The sequence below is a fragment of the Perca fluviatilis genome, chromosome 9, assembly GCF_010015445.1.
Source record: "Perca fluviatilis chromosome 9, GENO_Pfluv_1.0, whole genome shotgun sequence".
Lineage (NCBI taxonomy): Eukaryota > Metazoa > Chordata > Actinopteri > Perciformes > Percidae > Perca > Perca fluviatilis.
Genome location: NC_053120.1, coordinates 30397065 through 30415120, shown reverse-complemented (window position 1 = coordinate 30415120; position 18056 = coordinate 30397065). Strand labels below are relative to the sequence as shown.

Below are 18056 nucleotides of genomic sequence, written 5' to 3'. Positions count from 1 at the left end.
TCGGCCATTTGTTTTCAAATGTAGCAGGGCAAAATGTTAACGCTCTGCTTAGCTTTAGTAAGCCAGTCGGTCTCACTATCACTACAAGAATTCAGAATTATCTTTCCATCTGTGCCTTAGAATATAGGTTCCCCTACATCTTTACATCATGATAAAGTACATTTTTATCTTTATCTTAGACAACTGTGGTCAAACTTAATAAGATTTGGTGGCACTAAGCTCTGGACGCAGTGGCTCTGCAAAATAGTCTCGAGGAGGAACTTGTTTTGGTGGAACATTTGCACCCCGCAAAAGAAAACTCTGCATACAATATTAACTGAAGTCAACTGTTCACAGTACAGTTTATACAGTAACATGAGATATTTCAATTAGCTGGGTACATGGTTAAAAGTAATTTGATCTTACCAGTGAATCGCTGTGTGTATATTTTGTCCATAGCAAATCCCCACCAATTGGCCAAGCGTCTCAGTTAGATAGTAAATGTCGTAAACATATTCTCTTCAAAACTTCCCATTTTCAGCGTATGGCTTGCTAGCTCAAAGTTTGTTGTTGTTTCCTGAAGGGAACAGAGTTTGAGAACGGTAACACACAGAAGGTGAGGGACATCCGGCAGAACATCCTGCTGCGCCGTATGTGAGGCAGTTATCCTGGAAATGTACCTTCATTGATCCATCATCATGTAGTTATGTGATCGATTGTTGATAAAAAAATAATGCTTTGAGCAGCTTTAATAAAGTTTTTAAGGAAATGTGTTTTACTGTTATGACTGGAATGAAGCAGTTTGCGTTTACAATATTGTAAAGCACATTTGGATTTGCAATAGGCTACTTGTATGAGTTTTGAATGAATTTCTGGTGTGAATATATCTATGGCATAGCCTATAGTTAGTATAAAGTACATTTTTCCCATGTTTTAAATTGTTAAATTCACATGTAAAATCTTTGTCTCACAGAAAGAAATAGGGGGCCTAATATAGGCTTTAAAAAAAAACGAGCAAACACATGACCAAATTGTCTGCCACCTAAACATATAACATAAAAACGCAACTTTAGCCTGCTTAAAGGCTCAAGATTGTTGTTAGAGAAACCCCAGCACGCCTGTAGTCAGTACCTAATCTATATTTTTACATTGAGGTTACAAACTGTTACCCATTCTCGTTCTGTAATTGGTCAAACGCCCCAGAAGTGATCAAACCAATATGAGCCTCACTTCGCTGCAGCCGACGCGCAACTCAGTCTGCCGCGTCGCCGCATCCATGTTCACGGTGCTGCCGACGGAATTAGTTATGTTTAAGCCGATATTTGAAATATTTCCAGGTTTAGTCCAATAGGCGTTGCCTGGTACCGTGTGAAGTGTACGCCGAATTTCTTCCTTCAACAGCTTTTGTGAGATGTTCTTCATTTACCATGGCAAGGGGTCTGTTTCCATGGGGGTTGTTTAGAAAGCCTCTGTTCATCCAGGTAAGCTTCTGGGAATCCCCTTTACTCTGGTGTCCAATTAGGAATCTACCCAGGCTCTGTTTATGTAGGCTATAGGCTATCTGTAGCCTATACACTCATGTTACTGGTAGATATACTGTATGCGACGGTGCGACTGATACTATTAATATTATAGCCTACTCTTCTTATCATTTGACCTTCATATTGCATATGGATTGGTATTAATTTGCAGGCATTACAGTAGACCTATAGGTTTTTCAGACTGAATCATAAAATCACTTGATGCTCGACGGCTCGACAGGAATCAACCATCCTCCTGATTCCCGTTGCTGTAGCAACCACGTCCATGATACATCTAGCTGGTAGGCTACAGTCAAAATAAACTGTTTCAGAGGCTGGAAAACTTTATCATCACCTGACAATGCATGAGCCATTCACTGTTTCCTTATTGTCCTTCTGTGGCATTTTGGGGGGTTTCTGCACCACAGAACAAGAAATGCTTTACCACCATTCACTTGGATAAAACATTGTCAAACGTTTCATAAAAATATTAAATCATAAACCTGTATTTGACATGCGCTGCCCTGGTTATCCTGATCTTGTTGAAGAACATTATGTAACAGCAGGGGCGTAGCACCAAATTCCGGACCCTGTACATAGGTATTCTCTGTGGGCCCCTCCCTGCAGCCACGACTATTAATTTGAGTATTTTTGTGGGCCCCCCACATGAGGGCCCTGTATATTAAGTCTGCGCCCCCCCCCCTCCCATGTATAACAGTTTGATGTGAGTGAAATTAGGTGAAGCCCACAGTGGCATTCTTCATAAGTAAAATTAAACTCTGCTAGGGAAGCCCCTCAAGGACATGTGGAGGTCTTGGGATCCACAGAGTTAGATCATTTATAGAAAGTCAACTTGAACACATTCTCTGGCTGACTGATGTAGTACAGTAAACGTGCCTCTCTGCACCATCACATTACTCCGACTGAATGTTTTGCTAATGGATTTATCTTTGAGACCTTCGGCCACAGCCATTTGCTGCACTAATTTTGGTCGAACATAGTGTCTCATCTCAGCTGCTGCATGTGTGATTCCTGCCTGTGTCCTTGCATGTTAGAGACAAAAACTGTCAAGTGCAGTGAATAGAGGGAAGAACAGCCAGTCTCAAGGGACAGCCACCAGCATTGCTCAGTTTTCTAGGCCACCACAGCCTTCCAGTGACAACTTAAGAAGTGTCATTCATTGATCCTTGGAGTGAAGCTATTTCCACTGAAATACAAAAACTGACAACTCCTGTGTTCTATCCAGATTAATTTATTTTATTTTAATCTGTAGCCTAACACAAACATGTTTGATTGAGAACAATTTTCCTGTTCATGCTTATTTCGCTTCACAAATGATAAAAAGATAACTTGTCTCTTCATGTAGTGCCAATTGATAACTTTAGTGTCCATAAATCAAGCTGGGGCTGTATAGTGACATCTATTGAGACTGATTTTAAGTACATTAAGAGCTTTGCTTGTAAAAATGTAAGCTTTTGAAATGCAATTTAATATTTCAACAAATTACCAAGCCATGTTAACATTATTAGTTTTTTATTATTTCCTTTTCTATTTAAAGGCTCCTTGTTGTAGTTTTGTTCACTGACGTTATGTATTAATGTCATATATTACATTTTAATAATTATATGTACATTTTCCGCATATAAACATCTAAAAAAGACTAGAAAAACATTTTGTTGAGTTGTTACATAATCCCAAATGTTTCCAACAATTGTCAAACCCAGAAAAATCTTGATCAAGGACACGGTCCGTGTCATTTGGTCGTCCTATCCCTTCTAGAACAGCCTGCCCAATTGCGCATTGTCTGCCAGAAGCTGTCATAAATTGAATTTTTAACCAGTATTAAGCCACAATTTTTTCAACACACTAGAATTTGGTCATTTGTTAACCAGTTGAGGGATTTTAACTACAGGCATCTGGATCAAAGGTTATCCGAGAAATAAGCTGAGGAAATGTTAGCGTCAGCTCGGCTCCAGCCCCTCCGCCTATGTGCCGAACAGCGTTGGAGAAACACAGTTTTTTAACATTACTGTAAACTACTATAGTCAATGTTTTACTGATATAAATCACTAGGTCCATTTGTTTAGGTGAGGAGGAGACCTCTGCGGATTATTCGGCTCTCGGTAAAAACCTCCTCTACAATGAACACTGAAGAAATCGTAAACGGGAAAAACTGACTGCAATGACGACATTGCTCTATCTTTTGTTATTGTTGTGATTGAGAGACCTCTAGCGGCAGAAACCTTTAAAGTAACCCATATTTAACAGGAATTGTTACATCACTTTTTTTTTTTTCTTCTTCTTCTTTTTTTTTTACAAATAATGGGGGTGGTTCCCCTGACTGGAAGCTGCAGACCTTGCAGGAATAACAAATGCCTAAATGTATTGTGTGTGACCTGCATGCTCTTGATGTTAGATTTACAGCATCATGACAGACGGCTGATAAAGTAATGTTCACATGTGTTAATGTCGCAGTATTGAGTCAGCATGGAAATACGTGCCTTGTGCGTGTGTGTTGGGGTTGAGGTGTGGGTGGTGGTGTGTGTGTGTGTGTGTGTGTGTGTGTGTGTGTGTGTGTGTGTGTGTGTGTGTGTGAGATGCAGGGGGTTGCCTGCTGTCTGGACTGTGATGAGTCAGATCTTTCTAGTGTCTGTGCAGACATTCATTTTACCTTCAGAGAATCTGTGACAAGGCATGCTGGACTGCCAATGGCGCATTACTATCTGCCCTTTTCTTAACATTTTACACACGGAGTATGGCTGTTTTTTATATTTGTCAGTGATATCAGGCAAACTCTTCATGAATATGCTGTTATTCACTCCTTCAGTCCAATCCATCTTTTGTTTCTGTGTTTTCATGTCTTTCTCGGCTCTGCACAGCAGCCCATTAACCGACAACCTCTGAGGGATAGTTTTATAATCATACATAATGGATGAATGGTGTGCATGCTGCAAAAACAAGTGTCAGAACAGTAATGTGCTGCTCTTGATCAGCTCTTATCTCCTCTCTGCCTCAGTAGTTCAACATCAGGTAGCACTTTGTAACCGTACAGTATATATTTGTATATAACAGAACTTCAAATGGCACACAGGCTCCCTGGCAGGTATGTAGGTGGGTATAAAGGAAGGAGTTCAACCAGATCAAGTCAGACCGTTTCTTTCCGCCCACCCCAGCACATGGCCACAGTCAGTGACGGACTGGCCATCTGGAATTTGGACAAATGCGAGAAGGGCCGACCCCTATGGACCCCTATGGGCCACTACTGATAATAAGTTATTTTATGGATGCAGCCACATATATTCAAGATTCTACTATGGCAAGGTTCGTGGAAAGATTCCCCACTAGGCAGAGTTACTAATTTTCAAGCGAGGTTATTAACTAAAAATAGGGCCGGTGTGTTGCAAATGCCAGGGCCGTTTTTTTATCCCAGTCCGTCACTGGCCACAGTTCCCAGTCAGTCCCTAATTAATAGCTGTCACCGCAGCCACTGTCAATATTACCTCATTAGCCATGTTTGTAACTCTCCCTTCAAAAAGGGTCAATACATAATCCCAAAGATAGAAATGCATCGGCCAGAGTTGAAAGGAAAGCCACAAACTATCGATTAGAAAAAGGCCAGCCATACATTTGTTTCCCCGTAGAGTGTTATTTCAATGATGCTTTTGTTGTTGATGCATTTCAACTACGGAAAAATCTATCTGAGGTACTGGCAGCGCTTGTGTGGTCACTGCTGATACATTTGCTGTTGGCCTGCACGGTCAGATTTGTAAGTAAACCAATAAATAAATAAAGCTGCAGAAATCATATTTATATAGCACTAGTTAAATCGCTTGTCATTGATAATTGGATCATTTACTATTTCTGCGGGGTGTTTAAGGTGATATGTATGCACATTATATAGACATCTGTCAATTAGACTTATTTAATATACAGCAAAATCAGCAGTCAGAAAGTAATTTCAGGGGCTGTCTCGATATTCAGAACATTATACTGTATATGTAAAAATATAATGGAGTGGTGTCCTGAGTAGAGGATGAAGTGACACTCCCTTTGAATTTGGTTTAAACGTCCACTTGGACTCCAGGATGAACTGATTCGATTTTGATTGTCAAAGGTCTAGGTCACTGTGACCTCACAAAATAAGTTTTGAGCCATAACTCTTCTAATGCTAATTATGACAACATTTCACACAAATGTCTGAAAGTGATGACATTTTACAAAAATTATGGATTAGGTTTAGGAAAAGATTGTGGTTTGGGTTAAAATAAATATGTTTGAACTATTTGGTTAGGTTTAGGCAACAAAACTATTTGTTTAGGTTTAAAAAAAATATTGTTATGTTATGTTTGTTACATAACAACATTAAAATAAGTCAACATCATGTGTTTCTTTGACCCATCCATCCCTGACCTCCCTACACTGACTTTGTCGCTCTTTATAGTAAATATTACATCACCTGACTTCCTCCTTAAAGGCAGCCCTGCACGTCCTGGCTCATGATTAGGTGGGTTATATATGAATTACAGGAGTACATTACTTTTTGTTAGTATACGTTTGAACAGTGAATGAGAACAGCCTACATTGTTCTGGCTTTGTGGCCCATAACTTTACGGTTTCAATTCAGTCTCACCTCTCTGATCATTATTGTTTCATCCACAGTGGGCAGCTGTTTTCAGCAAAAAGATCTGATAAACCCACTGTACACTACCAGCCCAATACCAAACAGCAGACAGACACAGTCAGCAAACTGTTTGGTGAACATAGTGAAGCATTTAGCAGCCTAAGAGCCAGATACTTAGCTCAGAAGTTGGAAGAGGCTAAAACAGAGCTAAAAGGAGAGTGTATATGGGCTTACAATCATAGAAATAATGTGGACCCATATCTACTAGATTCAATTGAATTTTATTTATAGTATCAAATCATAACATAGGTTATCTCGAGACACTTTACAGATAGAGTAGGTCTAGAACACACTCTATAATTTACAAAGCCCCAACAATTACAATAAGTCCCTTAAGATGTGTAAATTGGATACTGTTTGCTAACACATTTACCAACTTTATATGGTGAAAATACTGTACATCAATTTTGTGTTCACAGCTTGAGGTGCTGCCCCCAAGCGGCCACAAAATCGATTAATGCCGGTTTGAAGATATTTAGTCTTACAATTATCAGAATTAGCCTTCAAATACAATGTTTTGTGTAAATGTGTGTAACTACAGAGTGTAAACTCATCAGGTTGTTAAATTCTCAGAAATAGAAAAGAAAATAAAGAGATTCTCTTGATGTCCTTACTGGTAGCAAAAAAATATACGGTTACACTTTACTTGAAGGTATCTACATAAGAGTGACATGACACTGTCATGACACATAAACCCTAACCCTAACCATAACCATAACTTGTCATGACAAAAACCGAATGACACTTACTGACAGAAGCGTTATGTCATAAACGTATAACTTGTTTATAATGTTTATGACACATTCGTGACAGTGTCATGTCACTCTTATGTAGATACCTTCAAGTAAAGTGTAACCAAATATACTTATGTGCTTTTCCCTCAAAACAATAGGATAATATAGCCTAACATGAGATTAACGACCACTGCATGGAGAGAAATTAGGTTACAGAGTGACATATAGAGGCTGTCTGAAAGCTTGATTTCTGTATTATCTCTGGTGTCAAAAGCAGAAAATGGATTGAAGATCCATTTAGAGGCAGATACAAATGTAATCTCTGTCAATACTGAAAATAACCTCACATCTCGTGTTTCTAAGTTTGCTTTTTTATCAGGTTGAGTGAATAGGAAAAGAGCAAAGCTCTTTGCTTCAATCTATTTTGTGTTAAACTGTAAAGTTGGGTCAGAAAGATCCCAGAAGATGGAGCACAGAAAGAAAAAGTAGAAGGGGGAGGGAGATAGAGAGACCTAAAGAAATAAAGAAAATTGGAACTGAAAGGCAGCAGAGTGTAGAAGCAGGGGGAGTCCATCACTGTCAACCACTGATGCAAGAATCATTAATAGTAGGACTGCTAAAATTTCTGTCATTTTTTACTAATGAATGCCATTATTGATGTAAGCAGACTGTATTTATCAGCTGGGGAATTAGAAGGAAAATCAAAAGACAAGGTAATGAGTCTGGAGTTGCTCTAAATGTTCCACTGTTGCTGTGCCAGACCACAACATCATTTGCTGGTAATTACTGAGCACCTATTTAGAAGCAATTACATTAATGATGTACTCTGTGACACAACTCAGTTTGGAAGTCATTTGTAATCCACTAACTGGCCTATTCCCTTACACATAGGCCAAATTACTTTACATGAATTAAAAGATTTTTACATGGACTTTTGTAATCTCTAAAGGTTTTGATATTTTTGTAAGGTTGACAGACCACATACTGAGCACTAGGGTCAGGCATCGTTTTGATTTTAACAATTCTGATTCTTCCTTTCGATTCCGGTTCTTATTGATTCTCGATTCCGATTCTTTTAGGGATGGAGTTGAAATGGGTCACATGCTTATTTCACAGATAAGAGGAACATTTTATTTCGATTCAATGGTGATTTACAGTTTTACGAGGCCTTTTCAACATTAAATTAAGCCACACTTTAGAGCGCTGCTTACTGTTATCCTGCTGCAACACAACAAGTGCCTGGAAGTACGGTGGGAAAAATTTGGTAATTGGTTATTTCCCAGTTATGTATTGTGCACATCCCCAGACTTAACATTGCTTCTAAGAATATTCCGGTTAATGCAAAGGTCACTGCTTTGCTACAATTTGTTTTCATGGTAAGGGCACGCTGTGTGCTGTTCACATGAAAGAAGGGACAAGCATGACTCCCATCCTCTCATTAATCTCCATTATGATGTATGCCATCACAGAGGCCAGTTAAATGCACTGAAACATACACTGCAAATGATTTAATGAGTAACAATCAGACGCAGTTTTCCATTTAGATATATCACTGAACCTTAATACATGAGCTCATTAAATCTTGAAAAAAAATGTATGTACTTTTCAAGCTTTTATTTTTTTGAAGTGTTAAAAAAATCTTTGAAATATGTTTTCAACAGGCCAAATTTTCCTACCTGCACATGAAGTACCTGTTCTTTTCCTGGCTGACATTGTTTGTGGGGAGCTGGATAGTTTATGTTGAGTACTCGTCCTACACAGAGCTGTGTCGTGGGCACGACTGCAAAAATTCAATCGTGAGTATTGTACTTATATCATATTCCTAGACCCATCCAGGCCTTGCCTATATATGTCCTATATTCTCTACTCCTGATATTAGTTATTTTTTGTTCCCTTTGTGCACCATACCAATATTTCCATTGTATTTTGCAGTGTGACAAATACAGGAAAGGAGTCATTGACGGCTCGGCCTGCAGCAGCCTATGTAAGAAAGAAACGCTTTACCTGGGGAAGTGCTTCACTGCCAAGCCTAACAGCCAGGTCAGTGGTCAGTTGTTTTTTTTTATCAAACACTGCTCTCCAGTATGGTTGTTGTTAACCCAGCTGCACCTCAGGCCCACCTTGTTGATTTTAGGTGTATTCTGGAAGCTGGGGAGACCTGGAGGGAGTCATTAAGTGCCAGATGGAGGAGGCTCCTCATTATGATTTGGGAAGCGAGATGGAGCCCAGGAAGGAGGCTTTGGTCTTCAACAAGCCCACCAAGGGGACCTCTGTGGAAAAGTTTAGAGAGATGATCCTCAACCACCTTAAGGTCAGAAAGCCCATTAAAGTTTTTTTTTATTTTTCTCAGTAGTCTATATCGACGATATTTCATTTCCGGGATTGTTCAGGTGCTGCTGGAAATTCTGCCAAATGTCCCACATTTGTTCCTCTTTCTTTGTGTTGGCATTCTAAACTCTGGTTGAGTTATGAGCACTGTGGTTAACTGCTCCTCAGATCTCTGCAGGGTAAATCCAGACAGCTAGCTAGACTATCTGTCCAATCTGAGTTTTCTGTTGCACAACTAAAACAACCTTTGAACGTACATGTTTCACCAAAACAAGTTTCTTCCCGAGGCTATTTTGCAGAGGCACCGTTGCGCCCAAGACGATTGTGATTGGTCTAAAGAAATGTGAATAAACCATAGCACGTTTTTCTCCCATCCCAGAATACTGTGTGGACTAGCCAGACCCTCCTGCGCAGTGCTGTGTAGGAAGGTCTGGCAATGCGAGACTAGTGTCTAAGTGACTAATATGAACAAGAATCTTTGAATTTTGCAATGTAATCACATATTTTAAATGTGCATTATCAATTTTGTCCACTAAAAGTGCTGTTTTTGACACTGACGTGTTCAGATTACTGTTCTAAGTGTCTGACAACATTATGGAAATGATCCTTACAGAGATAGACCTCCAAAATCACTATCGCCAAACCCACCACTATTTAAATAAACAATAACATTAGCGTGTATAATAGAGCAAGCATATTTCCACATGAAATGGATAAATTAAGGGTTTATTTCAACCAAACCAGAATGGTGATTGTTGGAACAGTGGAAAGCAGAATCTAGACAGCTTTTGATAGTTTTATTTTGTTTCTGTCAAGTGTATTTTACAATGATAAAATTACTGTTTAAAGTCTGGTGGGTATGGCGATAGCGTTTCATGTTTAATAAATAGGATCTCACCTCTGTAGGGATCCTTTCCATAAAGTTGTCAGACACACACATAATAATCTGAGCATGTCGATGCGCAATTGCCCAATAACTTACATTGTACCTCGTTGCTCGACTGCAGCGGTCTTAATATATACTGGACCAATGTCAAAGATTGTTGTTGAAAAAAATCAAAGTTGCCCTTTAAACACTAGATCAAGTCCAACATTGAGTCTAAATTAAAGTTTTGTCCTAAAACGTTTCTTTATTTACAGGCTAAAGTGGGGGATCAGGCCAACCTTGCTGACCTGGCAACCCAAGTATTGTCTATAACAGATGCCAATAAAGATGGTCATATCTCACTGCCCGAGGCTCGCTCTACCTGGGCACTGCTGCAGCTCAATGAATTCCTGTTAGCATTAGTCCTGCAAGACAGAGAGCACACACCCAAGTTACTGGGCTTCTGTGGAGACCTGTATGTGATGGAAAAGGTGCCATACTCTCCCCTGTACGGGATCAGTCTACCCTGGATCATCGAGATGTGGATTCCTGCTGGTCTGCGCCGCAGCATGGACCAATGGTTCACCCCCTCCTGGCCACACAAGGCCAAGATCTCCATTGGACTGCTGGAACTGGTCGAGGACGTTTTCCATGGCACTTTCGGCAGCTTCCTCATGTGCGATGTGAGTGCCACCAGTTTTGGCTACAATGATCGGCATGACCTGAAGGTGATGGATGCACGGTACATTGTTCCTGAAGCCATTTTCCAAGAAAACATTAGGCAGAAACGCTGCGATGTGGACGAGGATTGTCTTTACGGGGCAGACTGCCTCACTTCCTGTGACCTCACCAAGCACCGTTGCACACCCGAGGTCACCAGGCCAAACTTAGCCAAAGGCTGTGAGGCACTCAAGGACTACATTCTGAGAGGTGCCCCATCTGATGTCAAGGAGGAGCTTGAGAAGCAGCTGTACGCTTGCATTGCACTGAAAGGTTCGGCAGAACAGATGGAAATTGAGCACTCACTTATTCTAAACAATCTCAAGACTTTGCTATGGAAGAAAATCTCTCACACAAAAGACTCCTAATAAATGACAAGCTCTCAGAAGCACAAAGATTACTTTTTTATATTAGTCTTTTCACTGTGGAAACAAGCATATGACTCCCCTTATCTTAACGTGTATTATCTTGAAGCAGTTGTAAAGGAATGTCACTTTCTGATTTAATCACAAGAAAACTGTTAATATACACTGGAGCAAAATGAGAACTTTTTTTAAAACCCTGACAATGGGAAACCAATGAATTTGACATTATCGAAAGAATCCCAACAGAGGTCGACCTTTATGTTAGAGTCAGATCCTTTAACATGAAAACAAAACTATCAAAAGCCATTTTAGTTCGTCTTTCCATGTTCCAACAATCACCACCCTGGTATGCTTGAAATAAACCCTTAATTCATGCATTTACATGTGAAAATATGCTGGCTCTATATACATTAAAAGTATTAAAAATAGAGTCTGCAGAGTTTGGCGCTTTCATTAAACTAAAAGATCTTACTCTTTAACAGAAAGGTCTCTCTGTAAGGGGTCCTTTCCTTAATGTTGTCACACTTAGAACAATCTGAGCCCAGCGTCCTCACCCAATACTGGACCAATTTCAACACTTTCGTTTAAATTAGTCAAAGCATGGGATAATCGAGTCCAGGTAGAAAAATACCAAAATTACCCTTCAACTTTGATTCACCTCAACGCTCTGATTCAACTACCTCAGACAAATGACATGTCTGTTTAGAAGGTATGTTTGCAGAAATGATTTCATTGCACAAGTTATTTTTTTTTTTATGATAACCAAAATCAGCCTATAAACCATTTTTAACTATTGAGAGGTTTAATTACACAAAACTACCCTATACAAATGCCCAAATTAAGGTGATCAAGAAGCCCCGACAACGCTAAAGGAAACATCAAGTACAATATATGAATAAGTACTCAAGAATACTACTCTTTTTCAATAGATTTATTAGAACAAATTTCCACAGGGAGCAGCATCTCAATCAGCATCCTCCTGTTCCTGAGCCCGGAGGAAGCTGGCCTTCTTCTGGGCGACACGGTCTTTCCTCTGGGCCAGAGAGAGCTTGGCACGGTTCCACCTAGGTCACAAAACAAGCACCATTAACATTTGCAGTTTTTTATCGTTTCAAATGTTGCACGTCTTTTTGTACCTTCCATACATCTCAATAGGCTTAACTTGCATTTCAAATTGTACCATACTATAGTCATATGCTTGAGTTGCGATATTCCATCTGAACAATCAGAGCTCTCAGACTGCGTGGATATAACCCACACTCTTAAGTGAATATTTTACTCCAACAAACTTGTTTGAGACCTTATAATAAACCTAGAAATGATTTTAATCAGCATCTCTCACCTCTTCTTCTTGACTTCTTTGGGAGGCTTCTTTTCATGGACAGGGTTCTCACGAATGGAAGCATGAGCCTTTTTGTACATCTCCTCGATCTAAAAGAAACATGACCAGTCAAACTCGGGTTCAAAAGTTTATATCGCATCAGTTTCTGGGTACAACTTAAGTTTCATATCCAAGGAAATTATACTGAGGAGAAATTTATCTTTTTAGAGAAAACAGACATTGACAAAGACCTAATTTGAAGTTGAAAAAATAAAAAAGGTAAATTGCAATATATGGCAGAATATCGAAATAGGTTTAAAATCGCAATAATATTGTATAGTGACATAAGTATTGTGATATCGTATCATGGGGCCTCTGGTGATTCCCACACCTAGGGAAAATATGATTTAAGAAGCATTCTAAGATCTTTAAAAATCTTGAACCAAGCATTTGTATTTTCTAACCAGATGTTTTACATGTCCTGCTTCTTTCCTATGCCAACAGCTGGTGTAGCATATTGTCCAAGTTCCAAGAGTCACAACCAATCAAAATCCCATCTGATTGGAAAATGTTATAGTGCAAATGTTTTTCCTTTTTATGTAGTAATAAATAGGACATGGATTTGTTTTTGATAGGCTCGGGCCAGTGTCAACATTTTCAAACCGGTTTGATATTTAGCCAAACGCCAGACTACTGAATTTCAGGTGATGAACTTAACTCAATTGCTCCCAAATGAGACTGATGAGCAGACCCAAAGAGAAACTGTAGATTTTTTCCGGACAGTTTTCAGAGGTGATCCAGAATTAAAATTTTAGCAGCCTGTTTTACTGCTTGTGGTGGAGATGTGTTAACATTCTAGGTATTTTCAAATTTAGAAGAAGCCTGGAGTGCTAGGAAGTTCTTACAAATCATGAAGGTGCTCTTTGGAAGGTAACACAAAAGTTCAAAAAGAGAAGGTCCAAGGCACTCTACTTGCACAGTGTTCACACTGATCTTGGACCTCTCGTTTTGTATTTTTATTTTTTTAAATCTGGGAGGAAACTTCTGAGTGCGCAGATTCCGTGTGGCCCTGCTGATGAGAGCCTATAATAGTGTAGCGACTCCAGTCCACAAGGTGGCATTAATGCACCTCTAAGCAATGACTTTCCTGCAGTTATACAGTTTTGATAGCCAATTTAACAATGCACAAAGGAGGACTTGCCGAATCAGGGGCGACTCCATTCTTGATGAAGCGGGAGAACTGCTTTTTGTAAGCGTCCTCGTCTTCCTCCATCAGGTAGCTCATGTACTCTGACACATTGATGCCCATGATGTGCTTGCGGTGAACCTCAGCGTTGAACTCCTTGCTCTCTGTATCATACCCAGGGAAGCGCTTGGTGCTGTGGGAAAAAAAATAAATAAATTTAAATAAAAAACGTACAAAAAAAGTGATTCCCAGCAGGTTCAGTGAAATGTTAGAACAATCACAATAGTCAAGATTTCGAAGCACAACAGCCAGACACTTTGTCAAGGCATAATTCCAAGGGACAATGAAAGCAGCACTGCATCATGTACAATTAATCATTTCTTACTTGTGAATAATCAAAACTGCTCTACATAAACTTCCATATGGGCCCATCTACACCTGTATTATTACAACTCACACAATGCATTCAAGCACGCCCTTTTGAACTTGCTTACTCATAAATGCAAGCAAACTGTATAAACCTAATTTAAACCTAGTTGACACTATAAACTAATATCCACCAGACCACATCCACATGTGGCCAGGCAGCTCCACTGAAATCCATACTGTATCTCAGGTACAGGTAGCATTTTAATGCTAGGTGGAAACAGGGTGTTCCAGCTACTGGAAACGGACCCCGGTATATGCATCTTTCCAATGCAAACTACTGGCATTCAGTTGAGAGCCTGGGCCGCTGCTCCCTAAATGTCCAGCTCCCTGTCTGACCCAGCCTGTCACGAAGAGAATTCACAGCAAACGAGACGACAGTCTATCAGGCAGCTGCTGCCGCCGGAAGTAAAACAACGTGGTTGAAGAAGATGCCACAAAGATGCCAACAAAAATGTTTAACTGGAGACCACAAGATTCGGGAACTTCTACAAGAGTTGACACCGAAAATCAAGACGAAAAATCAGACAAATTCACAGAACGGCAAGTGACTCATTTGACAAACTTGCGAAAGTCTCTGTAACCGGTGTCAACCACGTCATGCCTCCTGCACGCTCCAGATTGAGGGAGAGAGGTCTACGGTTCCTATGATGCTGTGACCCCATTGTTGTGTCTGTCTGAATGGGGTATAAGCTAATAAACCACCTTTAATGTGGTTTCTTGAAAGCCATTTTTAGGTACTTCATGAGAAAAGATTTGTGTAAAAAAAAAAAGTATAATCTGCAATGCTTTCTTTGGAAAAAAGGTTAAGACTAATACAAAAGTAACCTCTGAAAAACCCATTAGAAGTGAGTGGTACTGTCTACATCTATGGAGACCCTGCCCTCTACCTGCATTTTATTTTTATTTTGGAGAGATCCAACTTTAAATCACCAGTTTCAATTATCCTAAAGTGCCGTGCTGGTTTAATGTGTGGTAATGACAAAGTAGTGGTCCATAGTGAAACTGATCTGAGATGCACATTGCAAAATTTGTGTGAAGGGACAGTGTGAATGGACTGAACAGATTTTATTCTGATTCAAAGACTGAAATGGAACTCTGAGAGAAAGGACACTATATCGCTGAATATAATTGTGAAGACATAGGATAGGTTGATTGATCCCGTTAAGGATCCATTGCAAATAAAGCTAACTTGCTAAAAACAATGATGCACTGTATTCACTTAGGCAATGTTACTTTTTACATCTTTTTCCAGCTGATCCTGTTATAATCTGTTCATATGGGACTAGGCTCAGGACCCATAACACCTACACCATTTCCCATTGCCGCTGCTGGCCAGAAGTGTAGGGCACCACCACTACTTAGCAACCCTAACACTTTCCACCCCCTGCTGAAAAAATTTAAATAAAAAAAACAAAAAGAAAATCCTAGAGGAACACTGCATATAAAACAAGATGGCAACTGATTCAGGAGAAACAGTTGAACTCAACACCCAAACAAATACACACCTAAATCAGTGCTTTTCCCATCCCCTCTACTTTCTACTGCCTCTTACACATCCATGGCTTCCACCTTTAACTATGACTGTTCTATTAAAGTGTCATAAATGTGATTTACACCTTTTTTTCCTTAACATGGACAGCCAAAATATCTTCCATTTTAAAATTCTCACAGAAGAACCAACTACCAAGAAACAATGACTGTTTCTATCATTTTAGATGTAAACACCGCATCTATTCATTTACAGACATGAATACAGTAAAGCTCTAGAAATGTTAGGGCTTTCACCAGTCTGGCTGACACATGGCTCAAAAGTCATTCTGGAACGAAACTTTACTTTTCTTACATAGCCCACATTGCCATGCACAGCATCAAATCCAACCTGTGTGACAGAGAGTGGGACAGGTTACCTGTGTGGGATAGACAGGCCACCATCCACAGCCCCCTTCAGGGCACCGAACACCTTGTTGCCTGTGGTGGTTCTAGCAAGCCCAGCATCCAGGTAGCAGGTGAAAGCGCCTGGCTGACCATCAATGCTCTCCACGTTGAACTCATCACCTGTCACCTCCACCTGGCCTTCATACACCTTATCCAGGCCAAACTTGTTTAGAAGCTGAGGACAGACATTTGCAAGAGATTCAAGATTAACATCTGGTTCACCAGCCAACTTTTATTTTGTTTCCACAAGATTACTAAGCAAGTGGCCAATTATTGATTTCACAATAATCCCGGTTACAGCTGAGAACTCAACTAGAAAAAGTAAACCTGGATTAAACCAAGGGCATTCACCATTAATCTGAATCTCTTCACATTCAGGACACTAACATTTGGGGTCAATATGAGGCAGAGAACCCGCATGCAAAACCCAAGTATATACGTACTCTACGGGCCAGGAGCAGACCAGTGCAGTAGGCTGCTGCGTAGTTCGTCAAGCCAACGGAGACCCCGTATTTTGGCAGCTCATGAGAGTAGGCTGCACACACGATCATATCACCCTCAATCTTGGCATAGGCAATCTGCAACGCAATCACAAGTAATCATAAATTTACTGCAAATTCATATGTTGATATGGACTGCAAAAGTCTTGACCATTGTTCTACACAAGACAGAAGTTATTTTTACATACAGCAAAGCAGTTTGGATTGAGCCTTCCAGGATATGACCAAACATCCAATAATTGGAAAACTCATTGTGATTTGCCTTGACTGTTTAAATTAGTCAGAATAGGCCATATAGAATTTCTTTGATAGAATTACCTTATTGAGGTTACATTGGAAGTACTGCAGTCCATACAAACATATCCCTGTCCGTACAAAGATGTTGACAGGTAAAACTTAGCCCTGTCCCTTTGAATGAAAAAAAGGTAATTCAGTGTGTGCTCACCTGGCAGCAGATGTCCCTGTTAGAGAAACGGACAATCATCCGGTACTTGGGGGTGTTGTACTTGTTCTTGTCTTGTACAACCAGGCGCTTGCGAGCAAAGAAGTCGGTCTTTCCCTCTAGAAGAAACACACAGTTACTTAAAAAATTATACTTAAGCATTAGGTGGGAAGGGGATTGTCAGAGGATGTCTCACCTCTCCTCCTCCTGAATTTGACCTGGTACCTCTTGAAGTAGGCCTTGTTCTTCACCACTTTAACAAAACCCTGCAAGATGACATGCATTGACTTAACATCAGGGGAAAAACCACACAGTCAGAAAAGCAAACTTCACATTAGTTTAATACGTTGCTAACATTAGCCAGCCAGGTCAATGGAAATGAACGAGAGGAGTTAGCACAAATGCTAGGCAGGGTTAACGATAAGCAAACGAGCCAATAGTAAGCTGTACAAAAAGGAAATTTGGGGGATGTGAATTAAGGGACCCAATGGTCACATACTAAAGAAAATGTTGCAGAAAAGCGGTCTACGGGAAAAAGGAAGCAGTGAGTTTGTGAGGGTAGCCATTAGGCCACGTTTAAGCAGACCAGGGTAAGCATTAGCATGACTCAATCTATCTTCATCTAAACATCAGCAGCATGTTTTCAAATGTCTGACACCTCACAGCACATATTGTATGTCTTAGGTATGCATGTAGACACATATTGGGACGAATTACAAACCATTTTGCAGTCTTTTTGTCTCCTTATGAAGGAGCCCGGAGCCAAAGACTGGGGCTTGACTCCGCTGCACTGGAAAAAGGAAGATTCTCATGCGCATGCTCTGTAAATACCGTGTCACAGGATGAGCCGCAGAGTCGCCATGCTGCTCTGCCCCCTATCGAGCTGGGGCGGCCATTTACCCAAACAACAGCGCTTTTCCATCTTCCTTTAACCAGGAAAAAGTCTAACTGTGATTTTAATCACGGTCTCTCATTTTAGACATATTACCATTTAAGCCACGTTCTCGTATTTTTGGCTCTTTTTTTTCTCACTTACATCAACCTATTTAAT

General features: G+C 40.1%; 2 protein-coding genes across 2 annotated transcripts; one reads left to right on the top strand and one right to left on the bottom strand.

Moving 5' to 3' along the window:
* Positions 1–1193: 1193 nt before the first annotated feature.
* On the top strand, positions 1194–11985 carry LOC120565664 (divergent protein kinase domain 1A-like). The gene is made up of 5 exons (XM_039811586.1): positions 1194–1460; positions 8576–8710; positions 8847–8954; positions 9049–9225; positions 10383–11985. Exons 1-5 carry the CDS (start codon positions 1407–1409, stop codon positions 11193–11195), a joined length of 1287 nt encoding a protein of 428 aa, XP_039667520.1. The 5' UTR covers positions 1194–1406; the 3' UTR covers positions 11196–11985.
* Positions 11986–12108: 123 nt separating this feature from the next.
* On the bottom strand, positions 12109–17853 carry LOC120565665 (60S ribosomal protein L5). Its single transcript, XM_039811588.1, has 8 exons — positions 17727–17853; positions 17202–17271; positions 17009–17124; positions 16507–16641; positions 16036–16238; positions 13715–13892; positions 12535–12623; positions 12109–12256 (listed from the first exon to the last, which is right to left on the bottom strand). Exons 1-8 carry the CDS (start codon positions 17727–17729, stop codon positions 12157–12159), a joined length of 894 nt encoding a protein of 297 aa, XP_039667522.1. The 5' UTR covers positions 17730–17853; the 3' UTR covers positions 12109–12156.
* Positions 17854–18056: the final 203 nt, after the last annotated feature.